Here is a 21,280-nt window from a genome sequence, read left to right as displayed (position 1 = left end):
TCTTTTGCTATCTTAATGCAAGCTGTGAAAAATTGTCTTATGTGTGCCTTAGGATCCCCTTTCCCTCTATACTTATCAAATTTAGGTGTCACAAAGTGTGTAGGAAAAGGAGGCATTGGAATGCTCTTGTCAAATGGATAAGGACATATGTCTCTCATTGTGTATGTTGGCTTTGGTGTATTTATGTCCTCCATTTTCTTTTGTAAGCCCCTAATTTGTTGCTCCAAATTGCTCTTAGGTGGAGATCGACTTCTTGGACCATACCTCATGCTTGAGGCACCAATTGGAGGAGAAGCATGTTGCATATATGGATGATATTGATCATACACATGTTCATATGGAGGAGGTCTATAATGATGCTGCATATATGGACCACTTGGTATAGATTCATGTTGAGGAACGAAATATCTATTTTGTCCATGTATACCATACTCTACAGGCATGTCATGTTCTAATGTGTTGCCCCCAAATTTGACATGGGGTTTCCTTGTGTCCAAATTTTGAGCATGCCTTTGAATATCCAATTGCTTTGGTGGTTGATCCATAGCATTGATATGTGATTGAGCATATTTCTCTGTATAAGACTTCCATAATGGTTTGCGAAGGTGAGTATCATATGCTTGACCATGTGTATGTAGGACCTCTGGTTTTTGAAACAAAGATGATGGTGATTCAGGTACCATATGTGGTCCTCTATTGCCTCCACTATTAGGTCTCCTTTGATCCATGTTGGAGTGAGTTTGTTGCAAAGGTCGATTTTCCATTATTTGAGACATGTCAAAATCATGAGGTATCTTGGCTCCACTTTGTGCCATCATTTGTAAGAAGTATTGTCTATCCCTCCTCATTATTTCCTCAATCAATCGATTGAAGCGGGGGTCCATAATGGATTCTTCCACATCTGCTGAATGTACGGAAAAGTTGTCCATATAGTCATTGTGTGTATCATTGTTGTTTGTAGTGTCCATGTTCTCAACATTTGGAATGTTTCTATAGGCATTCATGTCAGGTAATGTGTTATGATTAGTATTGAAAAAGACATCATTGTCATACTCATAAACACTCATGTTTGCGGACTCTTGAGCCTCTTTAGTTTCTCTCCTAGATTTTTGAAGATGGGTTTCAACCATGAACTAGGTATTGACCGAGATGTGTGAGACTAGATGAAAATGGAAAAAATATGGAAGACCAAGGGTTGGATGGAATGTAAATGAATCTGAAGTGTACTTGCAATGTCCAAAGTGTAAGACCAAGTATGTATGTAGTAGAGTAGGTGTGACTTCCAAAGAGAGGATAGTTTCTCTTGATGAGGTAAGTTGACCTTGACTCTAAGTAAGACCAAATGAGACCCAAAGGTGATAGACCTTGATGAGGGACCACTTAGCAAAGTGTTGTTGTAGGTAATGTGTTGACAAAGTATGGTGAGGACAAGCAAGTGACCCTTTGACTCAAGTTTAGACAAATGTAAATTTAATGCAAGATGTAAAGCAATGATGGACTTTGTGAGACCCAAAGACAAGTTGAATGCTAGATGAAAACCTGGAGAAACAACCTAGGAAGCTCAAGAATTCCGAAATTGATTGCTCTTGTTTGCTGGACTGTAAAATTTTTCCAATTTGTGAAGTTGTTGGTTGTGACCAAATCTGAATGTTTGACTATTTTTCGTGACAAGAGGACACAATGTTGATGAGGACTCAATGTTTGCAAGTGTTTAGACTCAAAATGACTCCAAGAAAAGTTTGTTGTTTGATGTAAAAATGTTTTGCATACACTTGAAGACACAATGTTTTGCTGTTTGGTCTTGAATGTTTTGAATGTTTAAAATAAGTCAAGCACAATTCTTCTGGCTGGCCAAGACAATAGTTGTTGATCCCACATGAGGTTTTACCCCCGAGGCTACGCTATTCAGAGTGGATACTTAGATTCTTGACCTCACTGGCTCCACCCTCGGCACTCACTTCTCAGGTCAGCCAAGCATCAGCCCCCACGAAAATTCCCGGTGGTGAACTTTGTATCTCTACTAAGAATCGTATGTGTGTGGGCCGCTACCAGAGCTTCGACCTCCTGCCCCAACAACTAGAAGGATTCGGGCTTCTAAAACAAAAAGGTGCTAGTAAGGGCATCCGCTCGTGTGGCCATACATGCAACACTTTCAGCTCTATAAATATAGAAGGCTCCCAGCCGGTAGGGGTTATGCCCTACAACTGATCAAATAAATTTGATCAAACGGGTTTATGGGGAGACATAGTGTCGGTATGAACTAATCAGCACACGTTATCCATAGTTTTCACCATGAATACAATTGTTTATAGTGGTTCGGAAGAGGTGGGTTTTTCTCACTACCACTTGGGTCATTCTCTTCTCACTAGTAGTCCTAATGACCACACAGGAAGACAGGCCCTCTAAAGATTAAACAAAAAGAGCCTATTGCTCAAGACACAAAAGACAATGATTCAATTTTAGTGCACCAATTGAAGTGTTTGCTAGTCTATGAAAATAAGGCACACAATAAAAATCCAAAAACCCTTGCCAAGGACCTGCAACAAAGATTTATTAGTAGTTTGGATTGTTTCAAATGATCACCCCTTCCTGCAAGCACACAAGTTAGGTGAATTTTAGATCCAAAAGACTTTGTGAAATAGGGGCCTTCAACAATGTGTTTTGTTGACCAATTCAAAGATCTGATTCATCATAAAAAAATGACACTTGTAAAATTTCAAGAGATTTCCAGAAATGTAAGAAAATCCAAAAAAATTGCTAATTTGCTCCAAAAATTAATTTTTTATGAAAAATCATAAAAAATTCATATAAAATGCAAAATCGATCCAAAAAATTTGAAATTTTTACTGGAGATTCTTGATGCTCTTCCAAACCTGCATAAAAAAATTTCTGCAACAAATCCAAGCAGTTTGTGAGATATGAGTAACATAATGCAAAACCCTAATTTTCAAAGATCTAATTTTTGAGGAATTATTTTGCATCAAATATAAAATCACAAAGAACATATCTTATGTATAATTATGAGAGATTTTAAAAAAGTAAGAAAATCCAAAAAAATTGCTAATTTGCTCTCAAAATTAATTTTTTATGAAAAATCATAAAAATTTCATATAAAATGCAAAATCAATCCAAAAAATTTGAAATTTTTACTGAATCTTTCTAATACTTTTCCTAACTTGCAAAAACAATTTGATGTCAAAATTTGAAGCCTTTTGTGAGATCTAATCAAAATAAGGAAAAACCATAATTTTTAAAGATCTAATTTTTAGGGAAATATTTTGCATCAAAATTAAAATCACAAAGAATATATCCTGTGTATAATTATGAGTGATTTTTAAAAATGTAAGAAAATCCAAAAAATTCTCTCATTTGCTCTCAAAAATAATTTTTTATGAAAAATCATAAAAAATTCATAGAAAATGAAAACGTGCTCCAAAAATTCTGAATTTTGGATTGAGAGCTCCTCATACTTTTTTCAACCTTCAAAAAACATTTGGTGCAAAATTTCCTAGCCGTTTGTGAGATATGATCAAATCTCTCCAAGATCTTGATTTTGTGTCCAAAACCCTAGCTGCACAAGGTTATTCTCTAAATTGTTTTACAAAATAGCAATATAGGGTTAGAAAAATCTGCAAAAAACACAGATCTAAGAAAAATCCATGTCCCACAGGGCGTGCCAAAATGTATATGGTGAAAATGGATACAATAAGGACGATATTGAAAGGCTAAATAGATTCAACCACAAAACCCTAGCCTAACAACAACAAAGATCCACCATAACATATGAAGATTACCTAAGACAATGCAAATCAAATGAAATCACAAAGATTATACCATCACATGTCCAATAGGGTTTGGATCTCCATTCTTCCTATCTCCATTGATCTTGCTTGATATATTTGCTCTCAGATTTTATGTGCACAAGAGCTCAACAAAGAACGAAATGTGGTTGCTAGTAGGATCGTAGTGTAGTCAAGTGCATAAAAGATGATTAGAATGCATAGAATGATTAGGGTTTGATAATGAAAGAAACATCTCCTTATATAGAAGACACTATATGAAATGGAGGGATAAGATTGAGAGGTGTAAAAGGAGGTTGGCTATGATTAGAGGGTAGGTAAAAGAAATAATAAAATAATGAAAGGGGTAGGTAGTGTATGAATTAAGAGATGAATGACATGTGTCATGGGTAGAAAAGGTTAATGAATTAATTAAATAAATAAAGATTTATTTAATTAATAGAAGAAGTGGGATAATTAAATAAATAAGATATTTATTTATTTTAGGAAAAGGATAATTTAAATAAATAAATGTATTTATTTAAATGAGAAATAAGGCTAGAAGAGGATAAATGAATTAATTAAATAAATAAATATTTATTTAATTAATAGAAGAATTAAGCTTAGATAATTAAATAAATAAAATATTTATTTAATTAGACATGATAATTTTAGGTGTTTACAGTGCTCACTTGATTTAATGGAGGAATTCTATTCTCAATTGTTGTCTATATCAGAGTATACGAATCATATACTGCAATCATAGCAGCACACTCTATCTCGGATGAAATAGAATTTCAACCATACTTTCATGAGGATTCCTAATGCATGACTTTGTTTTCAAAAAGTCATATCTCCTAAACTTTTTGATACAGACTTTTTACACACACACACACACACACACACACACACACACACACACACACACACACACACACATATATATATATTGTGCTTTATCATTTTGGCATTGCTGTCAAAGGAGGAGTAATAATAATATGTATGTATGTGTGTTTGATTTTGAAAAAAATTGTATTTATGCATACACTAAGGGGGAGTATTAAAATGTTGTAGATATGTTGTATGCACACTTAGCAGTACTGTCAATTACTTAAAATTTTCTAAGTGTTTCCATCAATGCCAAAGGGGGAGATTGTTGGCTTGATGATGATTGTAATGTATTTATCACTTGTTGTCATTGATGAAACACTCTCACACACATATATGATTACATTGGCTACCGATGTAACTTCAATTGGCTTACACTGCTAACTGACATGTTTAAGGTGATAGTTCTGATACTTAATATAAGTACAGATCCAATAGCCAACAAGATGAGAGGGGGGGGGGTGAATCATACAAACTTAATCATCAATGAAAACATTAGATTCAACCTCGGTAACATATATCAGTCATAGAATAAAACTGTCAAACATGCAAACTCGAAAGCATGTGAACTATATAAACCTCATAACACCAGATTTAACGTGGAAACCCAAATAGCGAAAAACCACTATGGGATTTTGGACCCACTAAGAAATATACTCTTCTAGAGTATGCTCGGTTAAAAGCCAATCCTGTTAAAGATTACAAAACCCATTGCTAGATGTGACCCGGTTAAGGGAATTCCCTCAGATCTGTTAGGATCTTCACTTTGTTAGAAGTGACCTTGTCAAAGGATTTCAAACACTCATTTAGAATGTCACCTTGTTAGAGGATTTACTTATAAGACTATTAAGTCCACTCGGTTAAGAGATTTTATGTTACTTTCACAAGCTAATAGTAATACAATCTATCTGCAACTTTACATCTAAAATGCAAAAGCAGATTCTTATTTGTTCAATCACAATCTAGACATAGAACTAATCTTGTCTATCTGCTAGGCATCAATACTCTGTTATTCCAACAGGTCTTCAAACTTCTGTACTCGGTGATCACTATGTAGCATCCCTGTGCATACACTTGCCCGCATACACTGTTTATCAACAGTTCCTTATTTATAAACAATCATCTAACCGCTTAATCTCCTTGATCACATTTCCCATGATCAATCATAGCCATCAGATCTTCAATCTTGTCTAGGTTCATTGTATCTTACGATTTGAAAAATGTTTTACCTTGCCTCGGAACTTTCACAATCATCTTGGAACTTGTGTTAGGGTAATGCGGTTCAATCTGAGCTATAGATCTTCTTGCCGACTTTCCATTGCCTTAGATTTGTTAACAAACTTCTTCCACGGATTGCCAATCATTGATCCGCTCTAGCTCATCAGCTTCTTTCATTAAATATCACATGTAAACATTTAATGCATTCTGTTATAGCTTGGTTACAACTCGATGATAACTAAACTTTACCCGGTAGACATTCTGTCTTCATTAACCGACTGCGATAACCTTAGGGTTTACCGACTAGGTTCCTTAGGGTTTATTGACTAGGTCCTTTGGCTGATAACATAGTGTAGTATTAACCTTTACATTTTACAACATATGTAGGATGTTAAAACAATCTAAAACATCAAGATCTCATCATTGTCTAACTCGGTAGAGTTTCCCATTGAATAACTTATCCCTTTATTCATCATATTCTTTCCTATGTCTTTACCGACTTCTTTATGATCTTCATATCATATTTCTTAAGATATGGCAACATCATACTAAATTAGAAAATCAATTTCTTGACATCAATGACAAAATAATAATATCAAGACAACAAAACATCTTTAATCAATTATGTCCATAATCATCAACAACCTTCTCAATATCCTTGTTATATTGCCAACATAAGGATTATCTCTAAACTGGTACTTTGTGTCAACCGGTATGTACATAAGAGATAACGTGTGGCTACACTAAGTCGACATCAAAATGACAATGAAAATGAAGATGGAGATCAAGTGGAAGATTCCAGGACAACGGTTCACTAGTTTTGTTCCAATCGGTATTGATTGTTCTAACCCGTATCTGATTTTGTGATGGGTTACCAGCACCATTTTCTTGGCAGTCATTTTTGTGATAAGTTATGTTTACTTGTCTAGATACACTGCACCTAGGAAATTGTGTTGTGATTTCCTTGAGCCAACATAAGATTTGGATGTCTATTTAAAAGACATCTTAGTGAATCACTTTGTGCTTACAAGAGAGAGAGAGTTGTTATGTGAATACTAAGTGAAAAGCTTTTGTTGAAGAGCGATAAGTGTTAAGATGAAGAGCAGTGTTGAATGTACTTAGAAGGATCTGATCAAGCAAGTTTTGTGCTACTCGGAATAGATCAAACCGTTCTTGTTGTTTTGTAATCACTACAATATAATCAAATCCCCTAACTGGGTAAGCTCTAACAAGGTGATCCGTTAGTTTGGATTCTCAAATCCTCTAGCGAGGTTACTCCTAATAGGGTAGTACTCTTAACAAGCTTCTAATCAAGCTTGGAATCTCTAACAAGATTCGCTCCTAGCAGAGCTCTTTGTAAGGCCTTAACCGGTCAGTTTTCTATTACTGCAGATAGTTAACTTGTGAGTTCCATCTCACCATGGTTTTTACCTATTTGGGTTTTCCACGTATAAACACTTGTGTTATGGTGGATGCTTTACTTTTTGTGGATACTATTATATCATTTTGGATATCATGTATTTTGTTTAAATGCTTGGTTAAGTTCATCTACCAATTAGTGTTCGAAGTAGTGTTAGTATTGGTGTCATTGATTCACCCCCCCTCTCAATGCTTTTCAAGTCCATCAGGATATACATGGGGAATAGACTCTCTAGAAGAAGGATCAATATTACTCTCTAAAGTTTCACCTTTGATAGGGAGATATTTGAAAGATATGTAAACATTCTCTTCTTGAACTGAGGTATCCTTATGAGTAGAACCTAGTTGGGGGAAAGGAGATGCCTTACCTTTAGAGGAAAAATGATTAAGATTCATAGAAGGTGAGATGCTATCAAGGGGGGAACTCTCATAGGGTAGAGAATAATCAACACCTTATTCTAATGGTTCATCCCAAATAGTGAGGTCATTAAAAAAAATATTAGAAATATCTTGCACAAAGATGTCCTTATTGTTATTGCCAATTTTAGGAGAAGGGATAACATTGTTCATTAATTCTTCATCCTTAGGAGGGAGAGAATCACTACATGTGTTTGAATCATCATCTTGCCTCAAAATGTGTTCAATATAATATTTAGGGGAGAGAGAATTAAGGAAATCGATTATGATTTCATCTTCTTTTTTTAAGGCATATTTATGGGTAAGACAAGCTTCGGGGCAAAGAGAAGAATTTCTCACTAATGCGTCATATCTAGTGGGAATTTTGTTGAAGTCAAAAGAGGAAATTCCATCACTAGGAAAATTAGGGACAATACCATCTTCTTGCACAAAATGATCCTCATGAGGGGAGTATTCTTTAGGAGGGAGATGAACATATTTCTCCAAAGATTCATGCTTAGGAAGGAGATCTTTGAAAGAAGTGCTCATGCCCCCATTGGTAAGACCAAATTTAGGAGAAGTTAAGTCAATGTCCATCGATACCTTTTCACTTAGAGAGGCATCATGTAAATAAGGTAAAGTAACATTAAGAAAGGTGTTTATGATATCATCCTCTTCCTCTAAGATAGCCAGATGGGAAGGGAACATTTTAGGAGAATTGTCAAGATCACTCTTCAAATCTTCATCCTTAGAGCATGGGAGAGTTTTGAAGGGGTTGTTTACAACTATTTTAGGCAATAAAATGTTGTCATAGATAGGAGGAGTTTATTTAAGAGATGGAAGAATTGAAACAAGGGAAGCTAACCCATTATCACATTTATGAAATGAATACATCATGACAAAAAAATTCCTCTTTGAAATGATAACATATGAAAAATAGAAGGAAATGTTCACTTTTAACCAATGCTAGCACTCTAAATGTTGATTTAGAAAATGAAATTTATGAGTGAAATGAGTTCCTAAATCAGATCTGAAATTAATGATCCAAATTAAGTTATCCACATGTTCAATTTTGAATTGAAAAATTAGGGTTTTAACAAAATTGACATCTAATTTTTTTTAAAATTGCAAGGAATTGAAACTTGTAAATGTAAATATGAATTTGAAATAGAAAAAGCACTCAAATTTGAGAATATAAATCAGAATTAAAGAAGATTGGATTCACGTTGGGTTCACCAAAATGTGGAGGGGAAAAAGCAAGAATAGGTGACTAGGACCTAATCCCACTTTGAATATGAAAGAGCCTAGGGAGATAGATCACTTTGGCTACTTCTTATGAGAAAGAGAGAGCCAAATATTATCTCTTAGGGTTTCTATTCCCCATGTTGTATGTGATGAAAAAAATAGGGTTTGATTAATCAACTAGACTAGCAGATAAATAATGAAGCACATATGAACTGAAATTGAATAAACTTGCAGATCTGAAACTGAGATACTGAAAGAAGACAAGGGGGGGAATTTGAATCTACACCCAATGCTGAAAACTGAGCCAAATTGACCAGGACCAGGGTGGCATGCCCTTGTCTTGTTTCTGCAGATAGGAGGTTGTAACTGACAGACTGCCCAAAAATCATTGGAAAGTGGAGGGAGCAGGGTACCATTCCCTTGTCCTAGGTAGGACTAGGGTGCTATTACCCTATCCTAGATAGATTAGAACAATTTTGAGGGTTCTAGGTTGTACTTGTGCCCTTTTCTGAGCTTTAAGTCCACCGGGGTACCTATTTCTGCACCTGCGACTGAAAAGAGAGGGTTTGGGTGGATAGAGAGGGTTTGGGTGGATATATAGGGTTTTGCCTCAGTCAAAACCTTGTTTTGGTGTTTTCCACCTCCACAAATAGTTTATAATGTACTAAAAATGTGTGTGCTAGAACCTTGTGTGTATGAAAGATCCTAAATGAGAAAGATAAGAAACTAGAGCTACCCTACGCTTTGGAGAGTAAACCCTAAATGTAAATGTAAATGCTCTAAATAAAATATGCTAAATGATCTAAAGTATGAATGTAAATGTGCAAATAAGTGTAAAGAAGCTCATACAAAGACATGAAAATAACATGAAATCATACCAATCCCCAAGGGAGAGATATTTGCCACTAGATCTCCTATTACTCTTCAATGTCTTCAAGGCTCCTAATTGATGATAATTGATTGATGAAATTTTGTTGCATATTGTTGAATTTTGTTGAAGACTCCACATAGAATTTTCTTTCACTACATAGAAGGCTCCTTGTAATCACTTTTTCAAAGATCTTAGATTTCCTTAGATTCGATTCCTTAGATCCCTTAAAATGAAGAAAGAGAACTCTTCTGTATGATACCCTAGATCTTAATTTCATCTTTAGGTCAACTTAGAGATTGAATTTATCACCAATTTATTGGGGTTAAGCATTATAATATCATAGAATTATGCTCCCGAAAATTTGGGAAAAAAGTCGATGATCATGTGCACTTTTTACATGGTCTGACCAACTTTTCACAAAATTTTTAGGGCCATTAGATATGATGATATTGGAGTGAATCAAAAAGTTAAAACTTATTTTGAGATGTTTTGATATGCGAAACCGGGCCTTAAAAGTCAAAATAGGACATAATTAGGGTTTATGAATTAATGATTTATTGGAGGAATAAAATAAAAAGGGGCACACTTAGAGTAAAGGGCCCAATTTTATGATGCGGGGAGTGATGAAATATGACTTTATATTTAATTAAATTAATTTATTAAATGCTTAAAGGTAAATTACAATGCAAGATGCAAACACACTTTAAGGCGGGTGCTAAACTAAGCATAAAATTATGCCACCCTAGCAAATGTGTATAATTTACGACGTTGAAATACTATATGAAATGATAGATATGATTAAATGAATGCAACTTAAATGAATGCAATATGTTTTTCCTTGATAATGTCATAATATCACTTTATTTGTTTTGACTCAGATATACCTTTGAAGAAATGTTAGTAAAATGAAAGAGAGAATAAATTGATGAAAGAATACTGTTAGATGATAGAATGTGATTCAGAAAGAGATGATGGGAAAAGAATCATCAAACCTTTAAATAAGCATATGAGGTGAAATGAGAGTAATTGATTCACAAACTTGTGTCATTTATTTATAGCACAATATATATTCATCACTGAGCCTTATTATGGAATAATGAAAGTTAGCACATCAGGGTATAAGGAACCAAAATGCAAAGATATCTCATTGAAGAAACAAACACGTAGTAGACAAGGAGTGAACCCTCCATTCTGGGAATTATTCTAGGGGTCGGGGCATGTTTAACATTCACAAGCTGAATGCTCCTATCATAGACACCCACTAGAGCAATTGCCCTAGAAGTTGATTGGTTCACACCACAAACAAAAAACAAAGAAAAAGATAATGACCATCGTGGCTCCTCTAGTCACTTGTGGAAATCCTTGAGTAGCATAGGTACATAATTTGTCACCAAATAATAAAAGATAAAGACTGACCTGGACAAAACTCAACACCTACACTGACATGTGCCTTCATTCTCAGTTTCCTGATGTGATGGTTGACAATGTCTAATCTTAGAAAGTGCGGACCCCATTGAAGACAAACCTGTTTGATTTAAAGTGTATCCATCTATGTTTAAGACAAGATAATGATCACTTGATAAGGATATGATACGATTGATAAGACAGTTTGATCAGTTGATTGTAGATGTTAGATTGGATAATTGTATCCTTTGCTAACTTCATGCGAAGCCTTTATTGGATATCTTCTAGGGTGTTTGATTCTTATGAGACATTTTATTGTAATTTTTTTGATAATTTTTTTGTTGTTTTTGGTTGTTTTCAGGACTTCATCTAAATGTTTTTTGGATTTTGTGGATTGATATTTGAATGTTTTTTGGTAGATTTTTTTAGGATCGTATTTGAATGTTTTGGATTGATTTTTTTCAAGATCCTATATGGATGTTTTCTATATTTTCTCTAGATCATATGTGAATGTTTTTTATTTTTTTTTCAGGACTTTATCTAATTTTTTTAGGATTTTGTGCTTTTCGATGTTTTTGACTTTTTGTGTTTCTCAATGTTTTTGGATTTTTTTCAGGACTTTATATGATTTTTATGATTTTTCAAGGTATGCCCCTAGTATGAAGACCTATATGACATGATTATATGTAGAGTGAATGTAAAGACAATGAATTTTTGACATGACCTATGTTAATGCAATATGCATGATGAAGACGCATTTCCTATTCGAACAAGGATTATTGTGTTTGTTTAGAATTTTGTAATACACTAATTGAATTGGAGGTACAAAACATTTCATGGATAAGCGATCAATTGATCCTTAAGGTCCCTTGGAACATCCAAATTAACACACTTAGTGAATAGGATTTACAAATGGAGACGTGAAAAACTTCCCCATTGAATCTTGAAACTTTGATCTTTTTTTCCCCATGTGTGTGCAAATGAGTTAATTCCTGCTCTTGTGTTCACTAAATATCGTTAGCATACTATGTGACTAGCTACATGGACTATTCTAACTTCAAAAGAATCTCAGATAGAGCCTCGCTGCTAGCAAGCTTTTAGAGCTCCAACGAGGTTATACACTATAATTTATCGAATATTTCTCCATTGCCAACATGCGTCCATAAGCCTGATGGAGTTATTCGCATGTTCCCATAGTCAAGCTTTTTATCACACTTGTATGCGTGATATTTCAGTTATATATCATTTCTCTTTTGCCTTGTGATGGATATTTGGCATAACACTTTTTCTTTTTATTTTCTTTCCTTGACTTGTAAGTAATGAAACCTACATGGGTGTGACAATTACATCGACGCTGAAGTAGAATATTGGATTTTTCACTAGCCATATGATCAGTTAGGTGTATAGAATGAATTAGATATTTTGTTAATGTATTTGAGATATAGAAATTGATAGAATTTGTGTTAACAAGACTCAAATAGTGAAATCGCTTCCCAACTAAAGGTAAATCATCGTCAGAGGGTAATGTTTAAAATGAATAACCTTAGGATCTCAAAGACTTTATGTTCGAATATCTAAGAAAGTAGATGAACCTTGTTTCTCTTGAGTGCAAACAGATGGTAAACTTGGACAGTTGCCTTGTTTTATTGATTCCGCTATATATAAATACAAAAACTATATGCTATGTAAATTGTGAATGTGATGTGCTTGAAAATAAACTATATACAATGCAGTGCTTTTTAAGGAAATGGTATGCAATGCAGAAAGTAAAATCTAAACTAACCCAACCCTTAGATGTAGTATCGTTTAAGGTGCCTGTTGTTCATAGGGTTAGGAAGTGGATCTCCCTCCATAGTAGCCAAGTTATATGCTCTATTTCCTATGACCCTTGTTCTTATAAAAAGACCTAGCCAGTTAGGTTCAAACTTTATTGACTTTTCACGCTTTGCTAGGATCATTTGGTTCTCTTTGAAAACTCGATCTCCCACTTCAAAATTCCTTGGTCGTACTCATTTATTGTAACTCCTTAGTCTGTTTTGGTAGCCTTGCAAGTGATTTAAATAAATTTGTCATTTTTCATTGAGCATTTCAATCTCTTCCAATCTTTCAGCTTGATAGTTTTCCTCCGATATGATGCGTTTTAAGAAGACTCTTAAAGATGGTAGTTCTATTTTAATGGGAAATATTTCTTCTATTCCATAGATCAATGAATACGGTATTTCTCCTATAGGTGTGCATACCCCTATTCTATAAGCCCAAAGAGTGGGATTTAACTGGAGATGCCAGTCCCGTCCTACATGAGTGACAACTTTCTTCAGTATCTTCAATATTGTTTTGTTTGTTGCCTCTGCTTTTCCATTACTTTGGAGATAATAGGGCATTGTAAATCTCTATTGTATCTGTAATTGATCACATAGTTCTCTCATTTATTAATTCTTGAATGGACATCCATTGTCTATCACTATACACATTGGAATCCCATACCAACATATGATATTAGTTAAGAATAAATTTTTCTATCTACTTACTAGTGGTGTATGTTAGAGGGATTCACTCTACCCATCTGCTAAAATACTCAGTAGCCATTAAGATGAATTTATGACCATTGGATGAAGTAGGATTAACTTTACCAACAAGATCTAACCCCCATTGTGAAAATGGCCAAGGTTATGTGATAGGTTGGAGATCCTGCGCTGGTGCATGAATGACATCCCCATGCACTTGACATTGTGTATACTTTTGTACATATTTATATGCATCCTTTTCCATAGTAGGCCAATAGTATCCAGTTCTTAGTAGCTTCTTTGATAGTGCAGGGCCACTTGGATGTGCACCACAAATTCCATCATGTACCTCTTTTAAGGAGAGTTGTGCTTCTTCAAAATTAAGACATCGGAGACGTGTTCCATCTAGACTCTTTTTGTACAATGTGTCGGTGATAATGGTGTGTCTGGACACTTGACGAATAAGAGTCTTCTTTTGATTTCTAGACAAATCAGGAGACATATACTGATTATGTAAGTATGCGTATATCTCATTATACCATAGGGATTCAAGACCCACAATGACACATACATATTCTGATGAGGGGATCTCATATGTTGGTACCATCAACTATTCTACAGTGAACTCGATCCGAGTTTCATTATTAGGCATATCTAGGAGAGACCCTACTATATCCATGACATCGGCTTCCTTGTTTTGTAATCTTGGAATTTTCTCAAAAGTGATGTTATTGAAATGTTCTTTGCAATCTTTTACCATTTATTTATAAGGCATTAGTTTATCATCTTTTGTGTTGTAGTCATCATTGACTTAAATTATAATTAGTTGTGAGTCACCATATACCTGTAGTTCTTTTATCCTCCATTGTATGGTGGTACAAAGTCGTATGATGAGAGCTTCATATTCAGCTATACTGTTTGTATAGGGAAAATTGATTCTGAATGACTTCAAGATAGACTCACCTTTGGGGTGATGAAAAGAATCTCGACTCTTGCTCCATGATTTGTGTAAGAACCATCAAAGTACAATTTTAAAGTTGTGTATGTTGTTAATGTAAACATGGATTCATCCCAAAAATCCACTAGTAGTAGGTGAGTGTCTCGCAAGGGAACTTCTTCTAATTGATCTTCTATAATCTTCCCTTTGATTTCCTTTATGTCCACGTACTCTATATGTCAAACTCACTTAAAATCATGACCCACTTGGCCAATCTTCATGTTAATGTTGCTTTGCACAATAGATACTTGAGTGGATAAAATCATGCTATGAGTTGAACTTTGTGACTCAACATATAGTGTCTTAGCTTTTGAGATACGAAGATCACTGCTAGACATGCTCATTCTATGGGAGTGTAATTAAGCTCATATCCAATTAGGGTTCTACTTATATAGTAGATTGCTCTTTCCTTTCTTTGTTCATCATGTTGTACCAAAAGGGCTCCCAAGTATGAGTTTGTTGATGATATATATAGTAATAAAGGTTTACCTTGAGTAGATGGAACTAATACTAGAGTATTCAGAAGATAATCTTTTAAAGATTGAAAAGATTCTTGGCACTACTTTTTCCATTTGAAGGTAACTCCTTTTCTGAGTAAATTTTGAAATGGGCGATATTTATTTACTAGCTATGCTATAAACCTTCTTATAGACTGTAATCTTCCTTGTAATCCTCTTAAATGCTCGAGTGTTGATGGTGGTTGCATATCAAGGATTTATTTGACCTTTGTTGGATCTACCTCAATGCCTCTATTAGAAACAATAAATCTTAAAAGCTTTCCAGCAGTGACACTGACACACTTCTTTGGATTTAATATGACATTATATTATTCTAATCGATCAAATATCTTAGCAAGGACTTCTAGGTGACCTTCTCTTGTTTATGATTTAGCCAACAAATCATTAAAATAGTCTTCCATGATATTGTGGATCATGTCATGGAATAATGTTGTGATATCCCTTTGATATATTGCTCCAACGTTCTTAAGACCAAATGACATGATGTTCCAACAGTATGTTCCCCATGGATAGGTAAATAAAGTCATATGTTGATCTTCTACTGCAATCCTAATCTAGTTGTATCCTAAGAAATTGTCCATTAGTGAAAGCATTTCATTCCCAACAGTTAGGTCAATTATCATGTCTATGTTACGTAACAAGAAATCATCCTTAGGACATGCCTTTTTTAGATATTGGAAGTATGTACAGATTCTTATGTCGCTAGTGGGTTTAGTCATAGGCACTAGATTGGATATCCACTCTGCATAGTCAATAGGTCTAATGAAACCCACATCCAAAAGTTTCTATAGTTCTAGCTTTACCAGTAATGTGATCTATGGATACATCTTTCTAAGCTTTTGTTTGTCTGGTTTGATTCCTGGTAACAATGAAAAGTAGTGCAATACCAATTTTGGGTCTAAATCTGGCATATCTTCATATAGCCAAGAAAAATTGATTGAGCGTTGTTTGAAAAACTATATGAACTTGTCCTTTTCTTCCTGATTCAATGATTCTGCTAAGTGGATATTGTGTATAACCTCTCCTTCTGTTATATTGATTTCTTCAATCTTTTCCATGAGTAATATTAAATTCTCTTGTTCAATAGGGAGATTGTCTAACTTGCTTTTTCCATTGTTATCACTTTCATCCGTATCTTTTGACATAGAGGAACTTGCCTCACCAAAGGATGTTGTTCTATCCAAGTCTATAGAAAATCCTGCCTTATGATCACCATGGGGAAACCCTTCTCTGACACCAAGGAATTCCGTAATAGCTTCATAATTCTCAAACTAGTCTAGACTTGGTTTTTCTTCTCTCCCCTAGTCAATTAAATTTGAATTTACAAGGGGTAATTCATTGCTTTCTTCTTGTGAAAAAGTCTCTGACAATATGCATACCTAGTTATTTTGAACATGTTTTACTAAATTTGGATGGTCTGGTATATCCTAATTGTCAATTTCATCATCAATGGGTGGTTGGTTATGATATGTTGTGTCTATTTCTTGTGGGATACTATCATGGTTAGATAGAAATTCATAGTCGTGAGAATCTGTCACACTTTCTATGTATGTTCCATTGTCTGAGGTTGTGTCACTTATCTCAAATTATTCTTGTAACTAAATTTGTTCCTAACTTGTGGATCTCCTTTGTGTGGTGGAGACCCTTCTTAAGCCTAGTATAAGACATTGCAACCTTTCTTTATATGACTCATTTGGTAGAGATAGGTTTATTTCCCTTGGTAAAAATATTGACAAAATCCAAGGATTATGCTCATTTGTAGGTGCTAAGACAGGTTTTGTTACCACATTTTCTTATGAATATCTTTCAAGTACTATATTGTTAGGTGATTATGCATTAGTTTCTTGTAGATGATTCCATACTAGGATATGTTATTTCTTTCTTACTTCTCTAAGATGAAGGAGGAAATACTTGTGTTTCAATAACTAATTTTGCGGTATGTACTCTGATGGTAGCCTAGGTTTGTTCAATATGTCAAGTGTCCAATGTCTTGCCTCTGTTATCTTTGGGATGTGCTTATAACCTAACTCTTGATTCTTTGGGTTCTCCTAAGGTAAAAAAGGCCTTCTAATCTTCCTTATTCCTGTAGTCCCAAGCCTATGGTATCATCGTACCCATGTTTTTGTAGAATTTTGAGACAACTGCCATACTGATCTAAAGGTAACCTGGGTATTGTCATGTCATCTTCATCTAGGGATTCTTCCTGTAAGTCTCCCCATCTAATGAATGAGCATGAATCTGAGTACTTGACTATCTCTTTTCCTTTATCTTGTTTCATCATAGTGTTTTGAGGTTTCCCAAAAAGATCTAGGAGAAACAAATAATTATTTGACATTTGACATACTTGTAGTGGAGTATTCCCCACAATGGACATCCTTAATCCATAAATAAGATGTTGTTGGTGTATCTTTTTGTGCTTCTGTGATTTTCAATGAGTTTATTTGTGTAGTAAGTGGTGTTTCTTGATTAATGGGTACTTGGTTATCAACACTTGCCTTTACGTGATTACAGTGTTGAAATAGGTTGGGATCACCCTAAATGGTGATTTCAATACCATTGTTTGGGAACTTAACACATTGGTGGACTGTTGAAGGTATGGTCTACACAGTATGAATCCATGGGCGGCCTCAAAGCATGTTATACCCTAGTTGTCTATCTAAGACTTGAAAAGTAACCTTTGTTGTAATAGGTCCCACTTGTACTGGCAATGTAACCACACCTTTTGAAGGAAATTCTTCATCATCATATGCTTTTATGTTTATTCTCTTTGTAGGATCAATGTGAAGTTCAGAATGGCCCAATTCCTTGACCAAGTTTAGTGTGCAGATGTTAAGACCGACTCCTCCATCTATGTGTACTCTCCTAACTTTCTTCTTATGTATGTAAGCCTATAGATGTAGTGGATCATAATGAAAAGGTCCATCATTAGGAACATCCCATTTTGTGAAAGTAATATGGGTAGAATCAGCCAGATTCCCTACCATGGATTGGAAAGCTTTTTCATCTATGTCTTTAGCGACTACTGAGTCTTGAAGTCCTTTATCTAGGATAGCTTTGTGATTTATGTGATATACACAACAACTCAAAAAGGGATATATGTGCTAGTGTTTTCTTGAGTTTCTCAACCATATTATAGTTCCCTACTACTGGTGAATTATTTAATGGCACTCCTTGTAAGGTCACTTTTCATCTACGCGTGAAGACGGTACAATCTCTATCTCTTGGATTTATAGTGATAGTAGCTATTGTATTACCTCTTGTGAGGGATATTTCTTCAACATATGTTGTATTATCAAGGTTATTTCATATCCCATCTTATGATCATTATGTGAAATTATGACATTCGTGATTTTTTCTATAATTTTATCTTGAAACCATCTTGAATAAAGTGGTTCTACCTTCCCCCAGTCCATGAGACAAAGATTCTCATCTTTATCATACCTTGGTGCTTCTGACGTCATGCAAACTTGGTTATCATAGTTATCGGTCCATTGACTTTGCTCAACATCATCAATTTCTTTTTTTGGATTAACATTTACTTCATCTCCTAAGCTAATAGCATGAATGCTATAGTCATGTGAGACCTTTGTATAGTTAGCAGTATTGACTTGTGTTCCTGATGTTGATGCCTTGCCTTTGTCATGTTTGACAAAAGGGTCTTTAAAGATGGTATGATTTGTGTTTGTCAAATTTTTGTTGGTGTCAATTGTGATATCACCTTGATCTATCAGATCCTGAATTAGGTTCTTCAACTTATAGTAACTTACAGTTTTATGAACTTTTCTATGATGATAATCACAGAAATCGTTATCATTCCACCAATTTGTCTTGAAAGGACCTGGTTCATACACTCTAACCTCTGGGAAAGTGATCATATTTGTCTTTATTAATTTCTTGAATACTGATTCAATTGGCTCACCCAGTGGTGTGTATTTCCTTCTTGTAGCATTCACTCTTGGGAATCTTATGATTGTATCTTGTGTAGCGTTTGCATTTGTTGACATTGTGTTATTTTTTGTATATGAACTTTTATTTTGACTAGATGATTGAATTGGTCCTTGTAAAGATACAATTGGTTAAGCCCTATTCACTATACGAGCGTCTACAACACCATCATTGGTCACATTCTTGTTTTTTGACCAGAACTTAGATTTATCATTGTTTGTGTTATTTTTAGAAGTTCCATATTTTATGATACCTTGTTCTACAAGTCCCTTCTCACATTTTAAATCCTTTTTAGTGATTTGTTTGAATGAGGTCAAAAATTGCATTTGTATAGGATACTTAATCTTTGGAATTAAGTTCTCTGAAGACATGTCAACTTGCTTAGTTTCAGGAATATTAGTCTTGCATCTTCTATAGAGATCCATCAAGGATGCCAATGTTTAATTTTCATTTTTTTTCGTAGCACATAGATCCATCAATGTAACTGGGGTGTCAATGAACTATGTGAGAAGTTTGCAATGAATTTTTTAGATAGTTCACCCCATGATGTGATCATTCGTGGGAGGCATCGAAACCACTCCAAAGCAAGACCTTCGAGAATTTTTGGAAACAATCTCATTAGATAGGTATCCTCTTGTGCAACCTCTATACATGCAGTGAAAAATTCTCTGATGTTATCTCTAGGATCAACTTTCCCTAAGTATCTAAAAAAATTCGGTGTTTCAAAATGTGGAGGGAAAGTGGGTATGTATATTGTATGATCAAAGAGATAAGTGTCATGCCCAAACTTTTGGGCACAAATGGAATAATTTTTTTTTAAAAAAATACTTAACCTAATACAACTAACCTAATTAAAATAATGCAAAACTAGTTTAGTCTTAACTATGTTTTGAGTGATTTCAATAACTACACCAATTTGGTGAAAAACCATCTAAGTTAAAAGCGCGATTATAATTCTCCAACAGAATTAAAATTATCTTAAATTAATAAATAATTAAACTTACTTAGCAAATAATCTCAACATTAATTGATAGGGGATATTAATAATCTCTTATAGTTCTTTAATTACCTAGGGTCTAAATAAATTTGTCCTAGCTCTTAGATTTAAGTAAATCTATTAAACACAATTTTCAATTAATTAAAATACCTCATAATTTAGAATTTGAAAATGGGCCAACTTGACATACATAGTTCATTTTAATTCCCTAATATTTATCCTCCCAAGAGTTTAAATTTAAAACTTCTTATTAAAATGCTTCATCACTCCTATAATATTTGGAAGTGGTTATAAATAATTTGCATTTAAACTATTTGGTTCCAAATAAATATAAAATTCTACATACGTACATATATATATATATATATATATATATATATATATATATATATATATATATATATATATATATATATATATATATATATATAAAAGGGATATGGAGGAAATGTAAAAATGTACTTCTACCCACACACACACACACATATTTAAATATATATTTATAAGTATAATCAAGGGATTAAGAGGTGGTCCTCTTTTCGTTTTATTAATTTACCTTTTTAAAAGAAAATTCTAAAAATCCCTATGATAACCCTAACCTCTTTTAAACTCATATCCCACACACATTTTCTTTTAAAACCCATGTGTGTTTGCCCTAACCCGAAATAAGGGTTAGGGCATGTGTGTGATAACTCTTTTTTTTTTGTGTGTGTAATTTCCATCTTTTTTTTTTTTTTTAGTGTGTGTGTGCAGGCGTGGAGAAGCGGCGGCCATGGATGGTGACGCTTATTTTTTTAATGCCACGGTGGGGGTTTGGAGTTTCGCGTAGGGCCAAGCCAAACGGTCCGTGGAGGAGGGGAGCGGTACACTCGCAAGCTGTGGACAGCTCTGCCCACGGCTATGGTGCTTTCACAGACTATGGACGATACCACCCACGACTGCGGCGCTCCCGCAGACTGTGGATGTCGCCGCCCACAGCTGTGGTGACCCGCAAACTGTGGACGACGCCGCCCACAGCTGCGGCGCTTCCGCAGACTGTGGACGTCGCCGCCCACAGCTGCGGTGACTCGCAGACTGTGGACGTCGCCGCCCATAGTTG

The 21,280-nt window shown here is 34.6% G+C and overlaps 1 protein-coding gene across 1 annotated transcript in view; it reads left to right on the top strand.

The window, feature by feature from the left end:
• LOC131857918 (uncharacterized) overlaps positions 1-21,010 on the top strand; it is a 30,455-nt gene extending 9,445 nt beyond the window's left edge. The window contains exon 4 of the mRNA XM_059210707.1: positions 20,935-21,010. Within this exon, the coding sequence (XP_059066690.1) occupies positions 20,935-21,010 (76 nt within the window). The remainder of the gene's footprint in view (positions 1-20,934) is intronic.
• The last annotated feature ends 270 nt before the right edge of the window (positions 21,011-21,280 follow it).

The sequence above is a fragment of the Cryptomeria japonica genome, chromosome 8 (assembly GCF_030272615.1).
Source record: "Cryptomeria japonica chromosome 8, Sugi_1.0, whole genome shotgun sequence".
NCBI lineage: Eukaryota > Viridiplantae > Streptophyta > Pinopsida > Cupressales > Cupressaceae > Cryptomeria > Cryptomeria japonica.
The sequence above is the reverse complement of the archived record's forward strand: the minus strand, read 5'-3'. Positions and strand labels throughout refer to the sequence as shown.